Here is a 24573-nt window from a genome sequence, read left to right on the forward strand (position 1 = left end):
AGTCACGCAGAGCAATCCCCAAAAACCAGCTCACCCTTCTCCCGTATAGGACTCGAAGTGGCGTTGGCGCAAGCCGGGATGGGGAAGAACCTAGCAGCAACTAAAAGCTTGGAACTCGGTGGCATGAGGAAGGTGATATTCTGGTGTGTCTCTCTGGAGAGGAGTGACCTCTCGTTTATAGGCACAGGAAAAGGAGGTGAACATGCAGCAGCGGGAGGTGAAGAAAAAGAGGGAGACGAAATGAACAAGCAACTACTAAAGAGTGTAGCGTTCGTATTCAATCTTCACTACAACAAATTTAGACAACGACTCGGCCCATTCCGCAACCCGTGACGCGTCGTGATGAGGCGTGGCGAGACGGGCGTCGGGGGAGGAGCACGCGTGCTCTCTTGCTATCATGCTCATACATGTGGGAAAACAACCTCCCTTATGAGGAGATCCAACTCCTACTAGGTGAGCAGTATGAGACTAAACTTTAGTCCCACCTTTTGTTTTGCATGGATAGGCTAAATGGGCCTTTAAGATTTATTAAGAATTCTGAAAATGGCTATTAGGCTGGCCCAAAATAGACCTAATTCCAGCACAACACACGACTGACTCCCCCAACTCCGGCAAGGTCGAGCAGCCTCAACGGGTGAGGGTGGGAGTGGATAAGGAGAAATGACGAGGAAACATTCACGGGCTCAGCGGTTACAACGAACGTTGCTTCCAAATTGTGGCATGGTTGCTACAGCCGTGCCAAGATTCGTGCAAGGAATCTAAAGGGCGTCTGTTGAGAGGGTCTAATATCTGACGTTCGCTGGTTATGTTTTTCGAACTTATTTTTTGTCAAATTTATGAAAGCTGAAAACCCATGGCGCCTCGTATATTTTAACGGAGGGAACAGTAACAAATAAAACAACAGGGATGCTTGCTGGATGTCTTTTCTAAGGGAAAGAAAAATAAAAGATAAGAAAAAACCTGACATTGCAAAGAAGATAGGCGAACAGTTACATGTACTTTGACCGTTTGATAGTTTATCTCGGTCATCGCCAATTCACATTAGGCCTTGTTCGGTTAATCCTCCTTCCAAGGGGATTGGAAAGGAGTGTGGGGAATTTAATCTACCTCAATCCTTGTCAATCCGCTTCAAATCCACCTCAAACCGAACAAAGCCTTAGGCCTTATTTGGTACTAGTGTTTTTTAGGAAATTGGTGGGGATTATCCCGGTTAAACTTCCAAATCCCCACATATCTCAAAACATCATTTTTGATACTAATGTATTTGACATGCTTCATCCTCATATTTCCTCACAAATCCCAAAACTCTAGTGCATTTTTCTCAATATCCAATACACTACCCCTACCTAGTGGATTGATGATAAATGAGGATTTAAAAGGATTGGGTGAAGGTTGGAGTTTCACCTAATCTCTGTGAGGATTATCCCCCATCAATCCCCTCAAAAACCCTAGTACCAAGCACGGCCTTACTGGGAATTTTTGACTGACATGTGGTCCAAGTTCTAAAAAACGAACAAGAAATACACCTCTCAAAGGCTGTCACGTGGCCCAAGAGTAGAGGAGCAGTCACCAGCAGTCGATCGACAGGCGGGAGAGCTTCACGTCACGAGGTAGATAGGCATCGCCGGAGCAGCCCCTCCAGTTCCTCCGGCGCCACCACGGAGATTGACGTCCCTGAGACTAACATACGGAACTCGGACCGAGGAAATGCCTAGCTCGGCGGCGGCCAGGTGACCGGACCGCACGGCCGGCGACCAGCACGTGCACCCCGTGGAGTCGTCGTCGCCTCCGTCATCGGCGAAGTAGAGTGGCCGGGGGGCAAACGCAGCAGCAGCACCGCAGGAGGACGACGCGGCTGTGCCGGCAGCCCGAGCGGCGGGGCTGGACTTGGACGAGGGGCGCTTGAAGAAGAGGAGCGCCGCAGAGGCCGCGGAGCTCCACCACCCGCGGCGGCGCTGCTTGCCATTGTGCTGCGCGTGCTGGTGCTTCTTGGAGATGGGCTTCTGGAGCTTGAACCGCGCGTGCTCTAGCTGCGGCGGCGGCTGCTGCTGCTGGTGACGCTTCGCGTCGGGCTGAGAGATTGAAGGAGCAGAGCGAGTTTCAACGGTTGTTAATTAGGAAACTGAGAAATTGACGCGGGACTGACTAACTAAGAGGAGACTGACCAGCTGGGAGAAGCGGAGGAGCTGGGGGTCGAAGCCGTAGTCGCTGAAGTGGTGCGGCGGCTCCGTCTCGCCGGCGGCCGCCGGGAACGGGAAGACCGGCGTGCTCGTCGTCGCGGCCACCGCCCTCTTCTTCCCCATCAACGGAGTACGTACTTACTCCACAGCCGAGTACGGGTCGTGTACAAAATGGAGAAGCTCGTGGAAGCTCTGGTTTCAGCGAATATTTTCTTTGTAGCAGTACGCTCCTCCTTGGGAGTAATAAACTGAGTGAGTTCAATCGATTAGTGCCGCAGCGTGTCGAGATGCAGACGAGCTGAGCCGGTGACTGGTGGCGGGTGGGCGCGGCAGTGATGAGTGGCGGGGGCAGGTAAAAATAGTGACCGTTGCAGCCGCTGCTCCCACGCGCGTGGCCACTTTTTCTTCCTTTTCGTCTTCTTCCTTTCCAGAGCTGGCATGCGATCCGTTTTCTCCCTTCTGGCTGCACCGCTCCGAGTAATGAAGTTGGTGCTGGTTGCCGGCACGAGCTTACTGCAATCCTGCTGCTTGATGATGGAGGCTGAGTGCTCTGATGCGAGCATGTGACCTGATTTACCAACATGATCATGGTGCGAACAATGTGTGTTTCAGAACAGAGTAGTAGTACTGCAAGGTCAGAGTGCACTGAATCGAGTGAGATCCGTGTCCGGTAAAACCGGAGACAGCGAGAACGAAACTGAGACAATGGTCGGGTTTGCGTGGACCTCTTTCTAGTTGATTGATCTTGGGGAAGCCGGTTGCCTAGACTTTTTGGTGGATGTCTTGATTTGTGTGTTGGCGAAACCATTAATTAAGGACGCAGACAGTAAAAATAGTGTACTACAAATTTCAAAATGTAAATGGGCCATGGACCATTTGGCTTTGCCATAGCTCTGCCAGTGACCGCGGGCGCTTGGAGGTTAGGGCATCTTCAACCCTGATCCACAAAGCGGACACTGTATTCGTCCATGGACTAAAGGACAAGTCTGCAAACACTGATCTAGGATCCGGTCATTCAAAGTTAAAGGCATCTTCAAAGCGCATCCTCAGACCGCCTGCACGGTATGGATGTGTTTAGCCATCCAACGCAGGTATGTATCGGTCTGCCGAGCGGTCTAGACGCACTTTTTCGTGTAACCCGAGAAAAACGTGCACACGTGGGTGAGGGTTAGGGGCTTTGCGGGAGTCCGGACAACAGCTATGTAGGACCCGGACACCCCTGAACCCAAAACCACTCCCGGACCCCGCGCCTCCATCCTCCCATTTTCTCTCCTTTCGTTTTGCTCTCTTGCATTCGCCGCCGCTTCACCACCCGGTCGCCCCGCCACATCCCTATTGGAACTCGATGAGTCCCTCACCTCCAACGGTACACCCGGGCTCCATGCCGCTTCTCCTCCACCCCCGTTCCACACCTCTCCTCCGCCCGCCGCGTAGGTATTATCTGCTTCTACGATACTCACCATGCTCAACAACTGTTCGGTGAAATGCCCGTGCAAATTTTTCTGTCCCTCCTTCTTTGAAGCAACGAATTCAGATATGGAGTACATCTACACGCACTATGTTGAGTCGTCCGACGAGGAGGACTACACGGATGAGACAATCATGATGCAGGCGGTCCTTACAGACATTGAGCATGCAGAGGAGCATGTTCTCAATTTCAAGGAATCGGTCAAAGGTCATCGAGTGCTCAACTGAAACAGGGCGTGTGGCCATTTTACAGGTGAGGATGCTGCCGCAACTCTTGGATTTGAGAATATGGGTGATCTTATCAAACTTGCAGGCCAAAATCTGAGCATATTTGAAGAGTTTGTTCAAGTGCGTCCACAAATTCGGCATTGAACAACTCACAGGCAACTAGAGGAAGATCTGATTGAGCATCTGTGGGCAGTTAAAGGGGACAACAATGTTGGATTGTAATATTTAAACTTTTTTACATTATAAGTATTGTTGCATTTGAACATTTGAACTATTCTAGACTATATATGTGGCTATTTGAGTGTGCGAACTTAAAAAATATTTGGGGCCAAATGTATGTGAATAGCTTTGGATGCCCGGCTTCCGCATCTGTGTCCGCGGACTGGTCCTACCTGTCCATGGACGAATGCGATGTCCATTTTGTGGGTTAGCGTTGGACATGCCCTAACCGCATATGTCTGGTTGCATTTCACTTAAAATTTAATAAAAATAAACAAATTTGATGCATATTTAAACTACCCAGACGAATTGTTTCATACTTCGATGATTTTTACATAAGATCAGATGTTCACGTTCTTTATTTAAATGTGCATCAGATTTGTTTATGTCCGTTAAATTACGTTCAAGATGTCACCAAACATTTGCGGCTGTGGTTGCATGGCCGGCTTTCATATCCGTGTCCGTTAATTGGTCCCCCAGTCCACGGACGGATACGGTGTTCAGTATGGGGATCGGTGTCAGAGATGACCTAAGGTGTCTCTCTTCCTTTCTCTGCATAAGATGAGAAATAGAATTTTTTTTCCCTGCGAGATTATAGATGGTTCTTTTGTGTCCAATCTGATTTTGCTCAGGTGTTGATCCTCAATCCAAATTTACACATGTGCGGAAAAAAGATGGATCATGCGATGTTGATTAAGGTTACACCCTAAATAGAATTTTTAAATTTTTAACCAGGTAAAATAATGTTATATTCACAATCTGTACATTATTAATTTTAATATATAAAATGTCAAAATTAGAGCTGGAGTTTAAAGGACATGCATATCGAAAAAATATATATTTTCTAGATGACGCAGGGCCTGCCCACGAGAGATACAGGGCCGGCCCAGCGCACGACATCCTAGAGGCTACATCCAACAGCTTTGTTTCTTCCTGTTTATTTTCACGTTCATTTTTATTATTATTTTGCTCTCTTTTTATTTTTATTTATATCTGAAAATATTCTACATATATATTAAAAATACTTCAAATAAATTTTCTGAAAAATAATATTAATCAAGCATTTGAAATATGTTAAATGTGTATAGTAAATATTAATCATGTAGACAAAAAATGTATACAAAAAAATATAATGTGTATAAAAGTTTTTTTCATGTATTTAAAAAATATTAATCAAGAATTTTAAAAAATTAGTCAAGTATTGCAAAAAAGTTAATCAAGCATGTGATTTTTATTTAATGTGTATACAAAAATTGTTTCAAATGTATACGAAAAATGTACAAATATTACAAAAAATAGACTTCAAAACATATATATGGAAATATATGGAAAAATGTTAATCATGTAGTTAGGAAATGTTAAGCATAAACAAAAAAATGTTCCTGACGTATAAAAAGTGTACAATGTGCATGGGAAAAAAAGTAGATATCAAAAAACATTTAGGAAAACAATATTATACATGTAGAGAAAAAATTCCAGTTGCATGGAAAAAAGTACAATGTATGTTCAAAAAATATAGACTATGGATAAAAAGGTAGAGATCAATACGTATATTTCATAAAAATGTCAATGCTACACTTGAAAAATGTTAAACATGTATATAAAATATTTTTTATGTATACAAAAAATGTACAATGTGTATGAAAAATAAGTAGACATCAAAACATATATCTCAAAATATGTTAATCAAATATTATTGTGTAAGAAAATTGTTTCCTGTGTATACAGAAAAATGTAAATTATGTGAAAAAGTAGAGATCAAAACATATATCTGAAAAAATGTTAAATGAGTATGCAAAATGTTTTTTCGATATACAAAAAAGCAGAATCTATATGAAAAAAGTAGTCCTGAAAACATATATATTTTTAAAAATGTTAATAATGTTATAAAAAATGTTTCCCACTGTATATGATAATGGTAAAAAATAAATAAAACAGGAATGAAACAAAGAAAGCTGAAGAGAAAAGGAAAAATAAATAATAAAAAAGGAAACACAGAAACCCTAGAAACCGTTCTAAAACAGTGCAACATATTGAAAAATGAAGAAACCCGAATAAAACCCAAGAAAGAAGCAAATAAAACCAAAGAAAGAAATAGAAAAACCGAAGGAACCAATGCAATTCAGTGAGACAATGCCAAACCGAGAATACTGATAAAAACGAAAAAGAGAAAAAAGAAAACCAAAGAAAAAAGAGAAAGAAATATAAAAACAGACAAAAAATCCAGCAAAAGATTGCAACGACCAGAAAGTGCTCCAGGCGAGAGAATAGTATATGTTGGTTGTGGAAAATCCAATTTAACGCTAACTGCGTCAAAATGTCGAGCATTCGCACAGTCAGTCCCCCAAGCGCGAGTATTGGGTCGGCCCACTTCCACACAGCGATGCAGCCGCTTTGGGGAACCTTCCACAAGGTTCCCTGAACCGGTTTTTTTATTTTTATAGCAGTTTTTTGTTTTTCTTCTGTCTTTCTGTTTCATTCCTTTTTTTTTTCTGTTTTCCGTTTTCTGTTTCTTTTTCTTGTTCCTTTTCCTTTTTTTGTTTTCTTTTTTTGTTATGTGGTTTGAAAATTGTTTGGAAATTTCAAAATTTGTTCGTGTTTCTAAAAAACGTTCAAAATTTTAGAAAAGGTTTGTCTTTCAAAAATTTGTTCATAAATTCAAAAAATATTCGCATTTTTTGAAATTATTTGGGCATTTCGAAAAATGTTCTTGTTTAACAAAAAGTGTTTGGATTTTTTTGTTCAAAATTTTCACATTTTATAAAAAATGCTCCTTTTCTGTTTCTTTTTCCTTTTTGCCTTTTTCAAATTTACTTTTATTGTCTTTTTTGTTCAAAAATTTGAAATTTTGTTCAGATTTTCAAAAAAAAGTTCCTTTTATCAAAATTTGTTCGGGCATTCAAAAAATGTTCACGTTTAAAAAACTGTGAAGGACTTTCAATAAAGGGTTCATGTTTTTAAAATTTGTTCACAACTTGAAAAAAATGTACAAGAGTTTAAACAAGTATTCTATTTTCAAAAATTGCTCACAAATTCAAAAAAATCATGTTCTTTAGAAAATGACAATTCAAAAAATTCATGATTTCCAATTTTGGTCAGGAAATTTAGAAATGATTGTGATTCCAATTTTTTGTTTGGAATTTGCTGAAAGGTGCCATTTTTCAATTTTTGTTCGTAAATTCTAAAAGTGTTCGTAGTTATAATTTTTTGTTCGGAATACATGAAAAGTTCGTTTTTTTCAAATATTTTTTGAAGAATTCAAAAAATGTTCGTGGTTTCAATTTTTTTTTCAGAATTTCATTGTTTGTACACATATTCAAAAAAAATGTTCCTTTTGCCAAAAAATGTTCTGAAATTCAAAAACTGTTTGCACATTTTCAAACTATACACTTCAAAAGAAGTACAATTTTTTTAAAAAACTATCACTGCAATAATTAATTCTAGTTCGTTACATTAACTGATTCAAATATGCTACAGTGGGCAGCCCGGTTCGATGCTAGTACTTATTCTTCAGGATGCGCGCTGCTATACAAACCAGATAAGTTATTTGGTGGAGTGGCTATGAGCTCACAATCGCCAAGCGGCTTGTCTCGTGGTCGAATCTCACATCGCAAAGTCATTTGTTTTTACTCTCTTTTTACGTCCCGCGGTACCTCTCGATGGGCCAGCCCAGTCGTGCTGTGCGTTCTGCCGCCAATTTGACGCAAAGAGCGTCAAATAAGGGCTCATGATATAGCTCTAGCTCCCCATCTGGCTCGCCTCTGGCCCAAGGTTAATGGGCCAGCCCAGTACTATAGCGACTCTTAGTGCGAGTTTTTTTTTTTCTCTATTGTCTTCACGGTTTTCACTGTTTGCATCAGTTCTCTTTTTCTTGTTTATTTTTCTTTTCATGTTTTCGTTTTTGGTTAAGTTTTTGTTAGGATTTCTTTTTGATTCTTTTTAAGCATATGTCTACTTTCTTTGTACACATTGTATATTTTTTTTATACATCATGAATATTTTTTATACATGTTTAACATCTTTTAAAATACTTATTTTGTTATATTTATATGTCTCCTCGAGACGGCATGACCATAGTGGTTAGGGAAGTGCGGATACCTAGGCGAAGACGGCTGTGCATGCATAGTGGCGGTGTTGATCGGCTTAGCGAGATCAGATCACACACGTGGTGTTTCTTTTTCTCGAGGTAGCAGTCGTTCGGTTGTCTAGCTTGAAGTGCGGCGCAGTCTGCCGATAGAACATTTGATCCGAACCATTGATATGGCAGACCATTGATATAACGTGGACATTTGTATGTGATTAAAATGGGTTTGATGAGAGGTTTCCGGTTATCCCATGTGCACTTTGTGATGTGGTTGTAGGAGAATTTAAGTTACCTCGATCGCCATCCCTTCCCGCTTTCCCCGCTTGTGATCCCCCGGACGAATCAATCGCGCCCATAATTATGACTGATCTTCTCCTGTGATTTAAGGATAGTTTCAATTATCATTAAAGCAGATGGATTTTTTCCCGTGAATTAAGGATGGTTTTTAATTCTCATTAATATGAAAATATTTTTTTCTTTATTTAAGGACGGTTTTCAATTCTCATTTAAAGAGAAAAATACACGCCTAATTTTTTTCACCTTTTAAGGACGGAGAGAATGTATGCTTTTCTGCAGTAAAAAGATTGTCAAAGGTGGGATTCAAACCGTCATTCTCTCTCTCGAGGATTAAGTAAGATAACCACTAGACTATCTAATCAATTACTCCCTCCGTCACAGTTTACAAGTCCTACGCGTATACCTAGGTTGTCAATTTTATCATCCTAATATAAACTATATAACATAAAAATTATACCTTTTGAAAGTAGAACATCTGAAGTTTATATTGGTATATTTTTTGTAATATATGATTTGTATTAGGTTGGTCAAATTGACGACCTAGGGGTACGCACACGCCCTGTAAACTGAGAGAGAGGGAGTATGTGATTTGACTAATCGAGGTTTAATTTCTATACATGTGCATCACGCTGGAAAACAACATGGTAATTTAGGACTGCAACGATGGTAACGTGCACACAAACACCACGGTAACTATGACCCTGAGTAAAGATATTGTTGAAAATACACACACGGTAATTCGGTGCAAAGAACATGGTAATATATACACCACAGACGTAATATACACACCACTAGATCATCTAATCATTTATGTTGACTAATTGAGATTTAATTTATAACATGTGTATCACTCTGGAAAATGGCATGGTAATTTAGGATTGCAACGATGGTGACGTGCACGCAAACACCATGGTAACTGTGACCCCGAGTACAAATATTGTTGAAAATATACACACGGTAACTTGGTGCAAAAAACATGATAATATACACACCACAGACGTAATACACACACCACTAGACTATCTAATAATTTATGTGATTTGACTAATTAAGATTTAATTTATAGACATGTGTATCACACTAGAAAACGGCATGGTAATTTAGGACTGCAACGATAGTAACGTGCATACAAACACCACGATAAGTGTGACATAGAATACTGATATTGTTGAAAATATACACACGGTAATTCGGTGCAAACAACATGATAATATATACACCACAGACGTGATAACTTACTTAGCCCAGACGTAATTGACCCGAAAATTCTTTTTATTGAAAAATATAACGTCAATAACTTCTATGTACATAGTATGATTATATACACACGACAAATTTATATCTCAGTACAACATCTCAGAGCTTGTTGTTAAATGTTAGGCCTGTTCCAGTTAACACACTTTTCTACTTGTTTTGCTTTACTAGTGTGCTTAAACCTGTACACTGAAACTATCTTTTGAAGATTATTTTGTCTGTCATGGATGGTTGATGTTTAGCCTGTTGTGCTTAACTTGCCCCTCGATGTACCTACACAGGACAATTTTGGGAATGGCTGTTGTTTTTCATCGAGATTAGTTTCATCTGATGGCTTATATATAGTCACTGTTCAAGATATCGGTAGCTGGTACAATATAGGCTAGGGACTGATAAGGAACTAATCTGTGAATCGGACTTTTAACTGAATATATCTGTAACCCATTTATCATTAGGTTAACTAGGGCCATATGTAATATATCTGAGGCTACATAGCAACATGCAATATACTTAATGTCTAAATATGCAATCCTAGGCTACATAGCAACAACGAATATTGTTATCTTAATGTTCTGATGATGTCCAGATATACATAGAAAAGCAGCAGCAACAACAACAACACAACCCTGTTTGGATACTCAACTTAGCTAGAGATTAGAGTTAGTTTATAGCTCATGACTAACCCTGAACTAACTCCATCCAAAGAGGTGTTTGGATGATAGGGTTAGATTGACAATAAATGCACTAAGAGAACTAGCTCCAATTAGCACCTCTTGGATTTGATAGTTTTTTGGGGTAGGTTAGATGCAACTAGCTCAAACTAGCCCTCATGTTTGGATATACTTTAGGGCTATTTGAGCCCGAACTAGCTAAAAATAACTCTAACCCATGGATACAACAGCAGTTAATCAACCGATAATTTATAGGAATGCAATAAACTCCTTCCGGCCCATAATATAAGATGTTAATTCATCTAATATGTGAGTATATTGGATGTTATAAGATATTATAAAAGAGTGTTGTACTACTTCATTGTGCAATTGCTGTTTAGCTTCTAATATTAACTTGTTGCTTTCAGGTACATGTGTCATTGGTAAAGATCCGCGCTTCGACCGTTTCTGCGTATGGGGCAATGAGATATCGATGAACCAGCATCAAGTGAGGAAGCTGATAAAGATTGTTAGTAAAATGGGTCAAAATATGGCAATTAAACTATTTGTTTACACTTTATCCAAGAGAACAGCGAACTGCAGGATGATAAGTAAGAACTCTGCAACCTTCTTTTTACTGCCCATAATGAGTTGTGTTAGATGACAATGTCTAAATCTTTTTCCTTTGCAGTGGTTACCAAAGCAGTTTACTTAAGATTACCTCTCAAACTACATGATTGGTGGGCATGCAAAGGTTAAAGTGTTTCTACCATAACACGATGATTATCTAGATGTTTTCATGAAGATCGTGAAGGATGGACGGTCGGCCATCACAAGGGGTTGGACTAGAGTCATGCGTGCCTTCTGCATGGAGGAGGGCACAATATGGAAATTCCGCTTCACCTTGTTCAGTAACCAGAATGTATTTCGCCTCTTTCTTTACCGTCTTTAATAGTACAAGTATACAACTGTGGTTCATCATTCTTTATTTGGTTCTTATGTAATTTTTGAACATATCTATGAATCGAATAATGCATTGGTTGTTTGAACCTAATGGATATGAATAAAGCTATAGCATACATTCAAATTCAAATTCAAATCCGATACAATTTGAAATAGCAGCAATTAAATTATGGTGAAATTATGCTCTCCAGGTCATTACGGCACACACAGTTGGTAAAACACAAACGTTTGCGCTATACACCATAATCCGACACGGTTCACATAGAGGAAACGTGTGCAAGCATGCACACGGTTGCCGTTTGCAAAGTGTGTGCGATGTCAGACAATATCACAAATGGTGCGGGTAAACTAAACGTTTGTGATAGTTGCCTTATCGTATATGATTCGCAACCATGAACTGTTTCTGATGAAGTATGCATCATAAATGTTGCACCACGGAATAGAGTGTGAGATAGTTGTCGTGTAGGATGATGTTACGACGGTCCGACATTTCGTAATCCTGTCCGACCCTCGTATGACGATTAGCTAATCTTCGATGTTGCCTTAATTAGTTATCGCATACGGTTTGAGAAAAGCGAATGTGTGTGATTGTATGCTTATCATACATGTTCTATAATAGTGAACCGTTTGTGATGGACCGCGCATCGTAAACATATCACTACAGAATACCGACTGCGATGGCAATGCAAGCACAAACAAGTAGGAGTACTATATATGCATCTTGGCTCCTTATCCCCAATGGTTTCTGGGTCATATGATAAGGACCCCCTATCACCCACACTCACTTGGCGATGGTTCCAAATTTCGTCGGGGAAAGGGGTTAAAAACCGTTTGTATAGCACCGACGCGTACTAGTGATATGATGTTTTCTCTCTCTATCTTGTTGTGATGCATTGAGTTGAGCTCCTTGAGGTTTCGTTATGTTGGATTGAATTATTGATTTGAAATCACTTGGTGTATGTCTTGCATGTGGATACCCATGTTGACAATGGGGTATTCTGTTGAATCACTTGATGTATGTTTTGCTAATGAACTTGCCGATTCCCATGGAGACATTGGGGTAATCTAGGCACATAAGTTGATGCACATTTTCGTCCTACCTTCTCCGATAGAATCTTTGGACTGATTCCTTGTTGCACGTTGAGGGATCATTATATGGTTCAATTATATTAGAACTGTTGAGAGATTGCACTAATGAGTATGAACCCTAGCTAGGCCTTGCTTCTAAACAATGCAATATCGTTTGTGCTCACTTTTGTTACTTGCTACCTTGCTGTTTTTATATTTTTAGACTACAAAAACCTATATCTTCTATCCATACTACACTTGTATCGCCATCTCTTCGCCGAACTAGTGCACTTATACAATTTACTATTGTACTGGGTGTGTTGGGGACACAAGAGATTTCTTGTATTTGATTGGAGGGTTGTTTGAGTGAGACCATCTTCATCCTACGCCTCCCACGGATTGATAAGCCTTAGGTCATCCACTTGAAGGAAATTTGTTGTTGTCCTATAAAACTCTGCACTTGGAGGCCCAACAACGTCTACCAGAATAAAAGTTGTGTGGTAGACATCAGTAACTTGTGACCCTAGGTAAAAGTTGTCGAAAAATATACCCCCGATAATTTCTATGTAAATAGCATGATAATATATGCATAACAGATACGACAACTTACTTAGACCAGTTGTCGTAACTTTTTGACCCAGGGAAAAAAATGTTGACCCCCTGATAACTCATGTGTAAATAACATGATAATATACACACAACTAAGCTGATGACCTACTAGTCCAGGTGTGGTAACTTTTTGACCGGGAGAGGAGATTGTTAAAAAAACACCTCTCGTAACTCATGTGTAAATAACATGGTAATATACACATAACAAAGCTGATATCTTAGTTAGCCCAAGCCTGATAACTTTTTGACCAAAATAAAGTCGTTGGAACATACCAACATGGGACAAAGTTTCGAAGGTCTCGCCACATCGAATTTGTATTTTATGAAAACGACTTTTCAATTGGACCGATGGTTTGAGCTGCAAAATAATTTAAAGTCCCAAAAAAAGAGAATCTAGTTGACCCCAGGAGGTGGTTGCTACCTCTTGAGCATGTGTTGGTTTTCCCCTGAAGAAGAAAGGGTGATGCAGCAAAGTAGCGTAAGTATTTCCCTCAGTTTTTGAGAACCAAGGTATCAATCCAGCAGGAGGTAACACGCAAGTCACCTAGTACCCGCACAAACAAACAAGAACCTCGCAACCAACGCGATAAAGTGGTTGTCAATCCCTTCACGGTCACTTACGAAAGTGAGATCTGATAGAGGTAATAAGATAAATATTTTTGATATTTTTGTTGTGTAGATTGGAAAATAAAGATTGCAAAAATAGAAATAGCAAGTTGATAAAAAATATGATGGAAGATAGACCCGTCGGCCATAGGTTTCAATAGTGGCTTCTCTCAAGATAGCAAATTATATGGTGGGTGAACAAATTACTGTCGAGCAATTGATAGAAAAGTGCATAGTTATGAGAATATCTAGGCATGACCATCTATATATGCATCACGTCCGCGACAAGTAGACCGAAACGATTCTGCATCTACTACTATTACTCCACACATCGACCGCTATCCGGCATGCATCTAGATTATTAAGTTCATAAGAACAGAGTAACGCATTAGGCAAGATGACATGATGTAAAGGGATAAACTCAAGCAATATGATATAAACCCCATCTTTTTATCCTCGATGGCAACAATACAATACGTGCCTTGCTGCCCCTGCTGTCACCGGGAAAGGACACCGCAAGATTGAACCCAAAGCTAAGCACTTCTCCCGTTGCAAGAAATATCAATCTAGTAGGCCAAACAAAACTGATAATTCGAAGAGACTTGCAAAGATATTAAATCATGCATAAAAGAATTCAGAGAAGAATCAAATATTGTTCGTAGATAATCTTGATCATAAACCCACAATTCATCAGATCTTGACAAACACACTGCAAAAAGAATTACATCGAATAGATCTCCAAGAGAATCGAGGAGAACTTTGTATTGAGATCCAAAGAGAGAGAGAAGAAGCCATCTAGCTAATAACTATGGACCTGAAGGTCTGTGGTAAACTACTCACACATCATCGGAGAGGCTATGGTGTTGATGTAGAAGCCCTCCGTGATCAATTCCCCCTCCGATGGAGCGTCGGAAAAGGCCCCAGGATGGGATCTCATGGGTACAGAAGGTTGCGGCGGTGGAAATAGGGTTTCGTGGTGCTCCTAGATGTTTTCAGGGTATATGGGTATATATAGGAGGAAAAGTATGTCGGTGGAGCTGCGAGGGGCCCACCAGGGTGGGGGCACGCCCTCCTGCCTCGTGGCCTCCTCGCGACATCCACTCCAAGTCTTCTGGATCACGTTTGTTCCAAGAATAACTCTCCCGAAGGTTTCATTCCGTTTGAATTCCGTTTGATATTCCTTTTCTGCGAAACACTGAAATAGACAAAAAATAGCAATTTGCACTAGGCCTTTGGTTAATAGGTTAGTCCCAAAAATAATATAAAAAAGTATATTGAAGCCCATTAGACATCCAAAACAGATAATATAATAACATGGAACAATCAAAAATTATAGATACGTTGGAGACATATCAAGCATCCCCAAGCTTAATTCCTGCTCGTCCTCGAGTAGGTAAATGATAAAAACAGAATATTTGATGTGGAATGCTACCTAGCATAATTCTTAATGTAATTTTATTTATTGTGGCATGAATGTTTAGATCCGAAAGATTCAAGAAAAAAGTTTAATATTGACATAAAAATAATGATACTTCAAGCATACTAACGAAGCAATCATGTCTTCTCAAAATAACATGGCCAAAAAAAGTTATCCCTACAAAATCATATAGTCTGGTTATGCTCTATCTTCACCACACAAAGTATTTAAATCATGCACAACCCCGATGACAAGCCAAGCAATTGTTTCATACTTTGATGTTCTCAAACTTTTTCAATCTTCACGCAATACATGAGTGTGCGCCATGGACATAGCACTATAGGTGGAATAGAATGGTGGTTGTGGAGAAGACAAAAAGGAGAAGATAGTCTCACATCAACGAGGCGTATCGATGGGCTATGGAGATGCCCATCAATAGATATCAATGTGAGTGAGTAGGGATTGCCGTGCAACAGATGCACTAGAGCTATAAGTGTATGAAAGTTCAACAAAAGAACTAAGTGGGTGTGCATCCAACTCGCTTGCTCACAAAGACCTGGGGCATTTTGAGGAAGCCCATCATTGGAATATACAAGCCAAGTTCTATAATGTAAAATTCCCACTAGTATATGAAAGTGACAACATAGGAGACTCTCTATCATGAAGAACATGGTGCTACTTTGAAGCACAAGTGTGGTAAAAGGATAGTAGCATTGTCCCTTCTCTCTTTTTCTCTCATTTTTTCTTTTTCTTTTTATAGAATTTGTCCGGAGTCTCATCCCGACTTGTGGGGGAATCATAGTCTTCATCTTCCTTTCCTCACTTGGGACAATGCTCTAATAATGATGATCATTACACTTTTATTTACTTACAACTCAAAAATTACAACTCGATACTAGAACAAAATATGACTCTACGTGAATGCCTCTGGCGGTGTACCGGGATGTGTAATGAGTCCAAAGTGACATGTATGAAACAATTATAAAGGTGGCTTTGCCACAAATACGATGTCAACTACATGATCATGCAAAGCAATATGACAATGATGAAGTGTGTCATAACAAACGGAACGGTGGTAAGTTGCATGGCAATATATCTCAGAATGGCTATAGAAATGCCATAATAGGTAGGTATGATGGCTGTTTTTAGGAAGGTATATGGTGGGTGTGTGGTACCGGCGAAAGTTGCGCAATACTAGAGAGGCTATCAATGGTGGAAGGGTGAGAGTCCGTATAATCCATGAACTCAACATTAGTCATAAGACTCACATACTTATTGCAAAAATCTATTAGTTATAGAAATAAGTACTATGCGCATGCTCCTAGGGGGATAGATTGGTAGGAAAAGACCATCGCTCGTCTCCGACCGCCACTCATAAGGAAGACAATCAATAAATAAATCATGCTCCGACTTCATCACATAACGGTTCACCATACGTGCATGCTACGGGAATCACAAACTTTAGAACAAGTATTTCTCAAATACACAACTACTCAACTAGCATAAATCTAATATCACCATCTTCATATCTCAAAATAATTATCAAGTATCAAACTTCTCATAGTATTCAATGCACTTTTTATGATAGTTTTTATTATACCCATCTTGGATGCCTATCATATTAGGACTAATTTTATAGCCAGAGCAAATTGCCATGCTGTTATAAAAGACTCCCAAAATAATATAAGTGAAGCATGAGAGATCAATAATTTCTATAAAATAAAACCACCACTATGCTCTTAAAGATATAAGTGAAGCACTAGAGCAAAATTATCTAGCTCAAAAGATATAAGTGAAGCACATAGAGGATTCTAATAAATTCTGAGTCATGTGTGTCTCTCCAAAAGGTTTGTACAGCAAGGATGATTGTGGTAAACTACAAAGCAAACACTCAAATCATACAAGACGCTTCAAGCAAAACACATATCATGTGGTGAATAAAAATATAGCCTCAAGTAAGGTTATCGATAGGCGAAGACGAAAGAGGGAATGCCTTCCGGGGCATCCCAAGCTTAAGTTTTTGGTTGTCCTTGAATTTTACCTTGGGGTGTCTTGGACATCCTCAATCTTAGGCTCTTTCCACTATTTATTCCAAAATCCATCAAATCTTTACCCAAAACTTAAAAACTTCACAACACAAAACTCAACAGAAAATCTCATGAGCTCCATTAGTATAAGAAAACAAATCACCACTTCAAGGTACTGTAATGAACTCATTCTTTATTTATATTGGTGTTAAACCTACTTTATTCCAACTTCTCTATGGTTCATACCCCCCGATACTAGCCATAGATTCATCAAAATAAGCAAACAACACACGAAAAATAGAATCTGTCAAAAAAAGAACAGTCTGTAGTAATATGTAGGTTTCGAATACTTCTGTAACTCCAAAAATTCTTAAATAAATAGGTGGACGTGAGAAATTTGTCTATTAATCATCTGCAAAAAGAATCAACCTAATCGCACTCTCCGGTAAAAAATGGCAGCAAATCTTGTGAGCGCTAAAGTTTCTGTTTTTTACAGCAAGATCACAAAGACTTCCCCCAAGTCTTCCCAAAGGTTCTACTTGGCACAAAAACTAATTAAAAACATAAAACCACATCTAAAAAGAATCTAGATGAATTATTTATTACTAAAAAGGAACAAAAAACAAGAAACAAAAATAAAATTGGGTTGCCTCCCAACAAGCGCTATCGTTTAACGCCCCTAGCTAGGCATAAAAACAAGAATAGATCTAGGTATTGTCATCTTTGGTATGCAATCCTTAAGCGACTCTCATAATAGATTCATAAGGTAATTTAATTTTCTTCCTAGGAAAGTGTTTGCCCTTCCTTAACGGAAATTGGAATCTAGTATTTCCTTCTTTCATATCAATAATTGCACCAATCGTTCTAAGGAAAGGTCTACCAAGAATAATAGGACATGTAGGATTGCAATATATATCAAGAACAATGAAATCTACGGGCACATAATTCCTATTTGCAACAATAAGAAAATCATTAATCCTTCCCATAGGTTTCTTAATAGTGGAATCCGCAAGATGCAAATATAAAGAACAATCATCAAATTCATTGAAACCTAACACATCACACAAAGTTTTTGGAATCGTGGAAACACTAGCACCCAAATCACATAAAGCATAACATTCATGATCTTTAGTTTTAATTTTAATAGTAGGTTCCCACTCATCATAAAGTTTTCTAGGGATAGAAACTTCTAATTCAAGTTTTTCTTCATAGGATTGCATTAAGGCATCAATGATATGTTTGGTAAAAGCTTTATTTTGATCATAAGCATGAGGAGAATTTAGCACGGATTGCAACAAGGAAATACAATCTATCAAAGAGCAATTATCATAATTAAATCCCTTGAAATCCAAAATAGTGGGTTCATTGCTATGTAAAGTTTTGACCTCTTCAATCCCACCTTTACCAATTTTTGCATCAAGATCTAAAAACTCTGAATCATTGGGACGCCTTTTAACTAAAGTTGACTCATCTCCAGTCCCATCACTATCAAGATTCATATTGCAAAACAAAGATTTAATAGTGGACACATCAATCACTTTTAGATCTTCATCATTATTATCATGAAAACTAGAAGAACACGCTTTCACAAAGCAATCTTTCTTAGCACGCATCCTAGCGGTTCTTTCTTTGCACTCATCAATGGAAATTCTCATGGCTTTGAGAGACTCATTGATATCATGCTTAGGTGGAATAGATCTAAGTTTCAAGGAATCAACATCAAGAGAAATTCTATCCACGTTCCTAGCCAACTCATCAATCTTAGGCAATTTTTCTTCAAGCAAAGCATTGAAATTCTTTTGCGAAATCATAAATTCTACTAGTCTCAAAATCAGAGGGCATCTTATTAAAATTTCCATAAGAGTTGTTGTAGGAATTACCATAATTATTAGAGGAATTACTAGGAAACGGCCTAGGATTAAAGTTTCCTCTATACGCGTTGTTACCAAAATTGTTCCTACCAACAAAATTCACATCCATGGATTCATTACTATTCTAAATCAAAGTAAACAAAGGCATATAATTAGGATTAGAAGAAACACTCTTATTAGCAAACAATTTCATAAGTTCATCCATCTTTCCACTCAAAACATTAATTTATTCTATAGCATGAACCTTTTTACTAGTAGATCTTTCGGTGCGCCATTGAGAATAATTAACCATAATATTATCTAGGAGTTTAGTAGCTTCTCCTAAAGTGATTTCCAAAAAAGTGTCTCCCGCGGCTGAATCTAAAATATTTCTAGAAGCAAAATTCAATCCAGCATAAAAATGTTGTATGATCATCCATAAGTTTAATCCATGTGTAGGGCAATTACGTATCATTAATTTCGTCCTCTCCCAAGCTTGTGCAACATGCTCACGATCAAGTTGCTTAAAATTCATGATATCGTTTGTAGGAGAGATGATCTTAGTGGGAGGAAAATACTTAGATATAAAAGCATCTTTGCACTTATTCCATGAATCAATACTATTTTTAGGCAAAGAGGAAAACCAAGTTTTAGCACGATCTCTAAGCAAAAACGGAAATAGCTTTAATTTAACAATATCATTATCCACATCTTTCTTCTTTTGCATATCAAATAAATCAACAAAGATGTTTAGATGGGTAGCGGCATCTTCACTAGGAAGGCCAGAAAACGGATCTTTCATGACAAGATTCAGCAAAGTAGTATTAATTTCACAAGATTCAGCATCGGTAAGAGGAGCAATCGGAGTGCTAATAAAATAATTATTGTTGGTATTGGAAGAGTCACACAATTTAGTATTATCTTGAGCCATCGTGACAAACAATCCAACACACAAGCGCACAAGAAGCAGGCGAAAAGAGACGGACGGAAAAGAGGGCGAATAAAACGGCAAGGGTGAAGTGGGGAAGAGGAAAATAAGAGGCAAATGGCAAATAATGTAATACGAGGGATAAGAGTTTGTGATGGGTACTTGGTATGTCTTGACTTGATGCAACCTCCCCGGCAACGGCGCCAGAAATCCTTCTTGCTACCTCTTGAGCATGCGTTGGCTTTCCCTTAAAGAGGAAAGGGTGACACAGCAAAGTAGCGTAAGTATTTCCCTCATTTTTTGAGAACCAAGATATCAATCCAGTAGGAGGTAACACGCAAGTCACCTAGTACCTGCACAAACAAACAAGAACCTCACAACCAACGCGATAAAGGGGTTGTCAATCCCTTCACGGTCTCTTATGAAAGTGAGATGTGATAGAGATAATAAGATAAATATTTTTGGTATTTTTGTTGTGTAGATTGGAAAATAAAGAATGCAAAATAGAAATATCAAGTTGATAGGAAAATAATATTATGGAAGATAGACCCGGGGGCCATAGGTTTCACTAGTGGCTTCTCTCAAGATAGCAAATTCTACGGTGGGTGAACAAATTACTGTCGAGTAATTGATAGAAAAGTGCATAGTTATGAGAATATCTAGGCATGATCATGTATATAGGCATCACGTTCGCGACAAGTAGACCGAAACGATTCTGCATCTACTACTATTACTCCACACATCGACAACTATCCAGCATGCATCTAGAGTATTAAGTTCATAAGAACAGAGTAACGCATTAGGCAAGATGACATGATGTAGAGGGATAAACTCAAGCAATATGATATAAACCCCATCTTTTTATCCTTGTTGTCAACAATACAATATGTGCCTTGCTGCCCCTGCTGTCACTGGGAAAGGACACCGCAAGATTGAACCCAAAGCTAAGCACTTCTCCCATTGCAAGAAAGATCAATCTAGTAGGCCAAACCAAACTGATAATTCGAAGAGACTTGCAAAGATTAAATCATGCATAAAAGAATTCAGAGAAGAATGAAATATTGTTTATAGATAATCTTGATCATAAACCCATTCATCGGATCTCGACAAACACACCGCAAAAAGAATTACATCGAATAGATCTCCAAGAGAATCGAGGAGAACTTTGTATTGAGATCCAAAGAGAGAGAAGAAGCCATCTAGCTAATAACTATGGACCCGAAGGTCTGTGGTAAACTACTCACACATCATCAGAGAGGCTATGGTGTTGATGTAGAAGTCCTCCGTGATCGATTCCCCCTCCTGCGGAGCGCCAGAAAAGGCTCCAAGATGGGATCTCATGGGTACAGAAGGTTGCGGTGGTGGAAATAGGGTTTCGTGGTGCTCCTGGATGTTTTCGGTGTATATGGGTATATATAGGAGGAAGAAGTACGTCAGTGGAGCTGCGAGGGGCTCACGAGGGTGGGGGCGCGCCTACCCCCTGGGCGCGCCCTCCTGCCTCGTGACCTCCTCGCTTCTTTCTTGACGTCCACTCCAAGTCTCCTGGATCACGTTTGTTCCAAAAATAACTCTCCCGAAGGTTTCATTCCGTTTGGATTCCGTTTGTTATTCCTTTTCTGCGAAACACTGAAATAGGCAAAAAAAAATTGCACTGGGCCTTTGCTTAATAGGTTAGTCCCAAAAATAATATAAAAAAGTATATTAAAGTCCATTAAACATCCAAAATAGATAATATAATAGCATGGAACAATAAAAATATATAGATACGTTGGAGACGTATCAGTGGTGTATGTGACGCCCGGATAGTTAAGCTACAGTAACCCCCTGCTAATGATGCTGTGTCACCACTGTTACTGTTGCTAAACTCACTCTGATTCAAAACCGAGTCAGAATTCAAATTTAAAATCAAGACATGCAAAAAAAGTTTTCGATTATTAAAACTAAAATGTTCGGGTGGTTGCTATCTCTTGAGCACTGCGTTGGTTTTCTCTTGAAGAGGAAAGGGTGATGCAGTAAAGCAGCGTAAGTATTTCCCTCAGTTTTTGAGAACCAAGGTATCAATCCAGTAGGAGGCCACGTGCGAGTCACCTTGTACCTACACAAACAAATAAGAGCCTCGCAACCAACGCGATAAAGGGGTTGTCAATCCCTTCACAACCACTTGCAAGAGTGAGATCTGATAGAGATAATAATAATAAGATAAATATTTTTGGTATTTTTATGATATAGATTGAAAGTAAAGATTGCAAAATAAAATAGATTGGAAACTTGTATAATGGAAAATAGACCCGGGGGCCATAGGTTTCACTAGTGGCTTCTCTCAAGATAGCATGAGTATTACGGTGGGTGAACAAATTACTGTCGAGCAATTGATAGAAAAGCGAATAATTATGAGAATATCTAGGCATGATCATGTATATAGGCATCACGTCTGTGACAAGTAGACCGACTCCTGCCTGCATCTACTACTATTACTCCACACATCGACCGCTATCCAACATGCATCTAGAGTATTAAGTTCATAAGAAAATAGTAACGCCTTAAGCAAGATGACATGATGTAGAGGGATAAACTCATGCAATATGATATAAACCCCATCTTTTTATCCACGATGGCAACAATACAATACGTGTCATTTCCCCTACTATCACTGGGATCGAGCACCGCAAGATTTAACCCAAAGGTAAGCACTTCTCCCATTGCAAGAAAGATCAATCTAGTAGGCCAAACCAAACTAATAATTCGAAGAGACTTGCAAAGATAAACCAATCATACATAAAAGAATTCAGAGAAGAATCAAATATTGTTCATAGATAATCTGGATCATAAACCCACAATTCATTAGATCTCGACAAACACACCGCAAAGGAAGATTACATCGAATAGATCTCCAAGAGAATCGAGGAGAACTTTGTATTGAGATCCAAAGAGAGAGAAGAAGCCATCTAGCTACTAGCTATGGACCCGAAGGTATGAAGTAAACTACTCATACATCACCGGAGAGGCCATGGAGTTGATGTAGAGGCCCTCCGTGATCAATGCCCCCTCCGGCGGAGCTCTGGAAAAGGCCTCGAGATGGGATCTCTCGGGTACAGAAGGTTGTGGCGATGGAATTAGGTTTTCGTGGTGCTCCTGGATGTTTGTGGGGTACGTGGACTTATATAGGAGGAAGAAGTAGGTCGGTGGAGGAACGAGGGGCCCATGAGGGTGGAGGGCGCGCCTAGGAGGGTAGGCGTGCCCCCTGCCTCGCGGCCTCCTTGATTGTTTCTTGACGCCCACTCCAAGTCTCCTGGATCACGTTTGTTGAGAAAATCACGTTCCCGAAGGTTTCATTTCATTTGGACTTCGTTTGATATTCCTTTTCTACGAAACACTAAAATAGGAAAAAAAAACAGCAATCTGGGCTGGGCCTCCGGTTAATAGGTTAGTGCCAAAAATGATATAAAAGTGTAAAATAAAGCCCATTAACATCCAAAACAGATAATATAATAGCATGGAGCAATCAAAAATTATAGATACGTTGGATACGTATCAAGCATCCCCAAGCTTAATTCCTGCTCGTCATCGAGTAGGTAAATGATAAAAAAGAATTTCTGATGTGGAATGCTTTCTAACATATTTTTCAATGTAATTTTTCTTTATTGTGACATGAATGTTCAGATCCGAAAGATTCAAGATAAAAGTTTAATTATACTAACTAAGCAATCATGTCTTCTCAAAATAACATGGCCAAAGAAAGTTATCCCTACAAAATCATATAGTCTGGCTATGCTCAATCTTCACCACACAAAATATTTAAATCATGCACAACCCCGATGACAAGCCAAGCAATTGTTTCATACTTTTCATGTTCTCAAACTTTTTCAATCTTCACGCAATATATGAGTGTGAGCCATGGATATAGCACTATATGTGGAGTAGAATGGTGGTTGTGGAGAAGACAAAAAGGATAAGATAGTCTCACATCAACTAGGCGTATCAATGGGCTATGGAGATGCCCATCAATAGATATCAATGTGAGTGAGTAGGGATTACCATGCAATGGATGCACTAGAGCTATAAGTGTATGAAATCTCAACAAAAGAACTAAGTGGGTGTGCATCCAACTTGCTTGCTCATGAAGACCTAGGGCAATTTTGAGGAAGCCCATCATTGGAATATACAAGCCAAGTTCTATAATGTAAAATTCACACTAGTATATAAAAGTGATAACATAGGAGACTCTCTATCATGAAGATCATGGTGCTACTTTGAAGCATAAGTGTGGAAAAGGATAGTAACTTTGTCCCTTCTCTCTTTTTCTCTCAATTTTTATTTGGGCCTTCTTTTTTTGGCCTCTTTTTTTTCTTTTTTTTCGTTCGGAGTCTCATCCCGACTTGTGGGGGAATCATAGTCTCCATCATCCTTTCCTCACTGGGACAATGCTCTAATAATGATGATCATCACACTATAATTTACTTAGAACTCAAGAATTATAACTGAATACTTAGAACAAAATATGACTCTATGTGAATGCCTCTGGCGGTGTACCGGGATGTGCAATGATGCATGAGTGACATGTATGAAATTATGAATGGTGGCTTTGCCACAAATACGATGTCAACTACATGATCATGCAAGCAATATGACAATGATGAAGCGTGTCATAACAAACGGAACGGTGGTAAGTTGCATGGCAATATATCTCAGAATGGCTATGGAAATGCCATAATAGGTAGGTATGGTG

At 39.2% G+C, this 24573-nt stretch overlaps 1 protein-coding gene across 1 annotated transcript; it reads right to left on the reverse strand.

Annotated features, from left to right (window-relative positions):
• Positions 1-942: 942 nt before the first annotated feature.
• On the reverse strand, positions 943-2511 carry LOC123138703 (uncharacterized). Its single transcript, XM_044558635.1, has 2 exons — positions 2166-2511; positions 943-2072 (listed from the first exon to the last, which is right to left on the reverse strand). Exons 1-2 carry the CDS (start codon positions 2301-2303, stop codon positions 1599-1601), a joined length of 612 nt encoding a protein of 203 aa, XP_044414570.1. The 5' UTR covers positions 2304-2511; the 3' UTR covers positions 943-1598.
• Between the last annotated feature and the right edge of the window lie 22062 nt (positions 2512-24573).

This window comes from Triticum aestivum, chromosome 1A, assembly GCF_018294505.1.
Source record: "Triticum aestivum cultivar Chinese Spring chromosome 1A, IWGSC CS RefSeq v2.1, whole genome shotgun sequence".
In the NCBI taxonomy this organism is placed as follows: Eukaryota; Viridiplantae; Streptophyta; class Magnoliopsida; order Poales; family Poaceae; genus Triticum; species Triticum aestivum.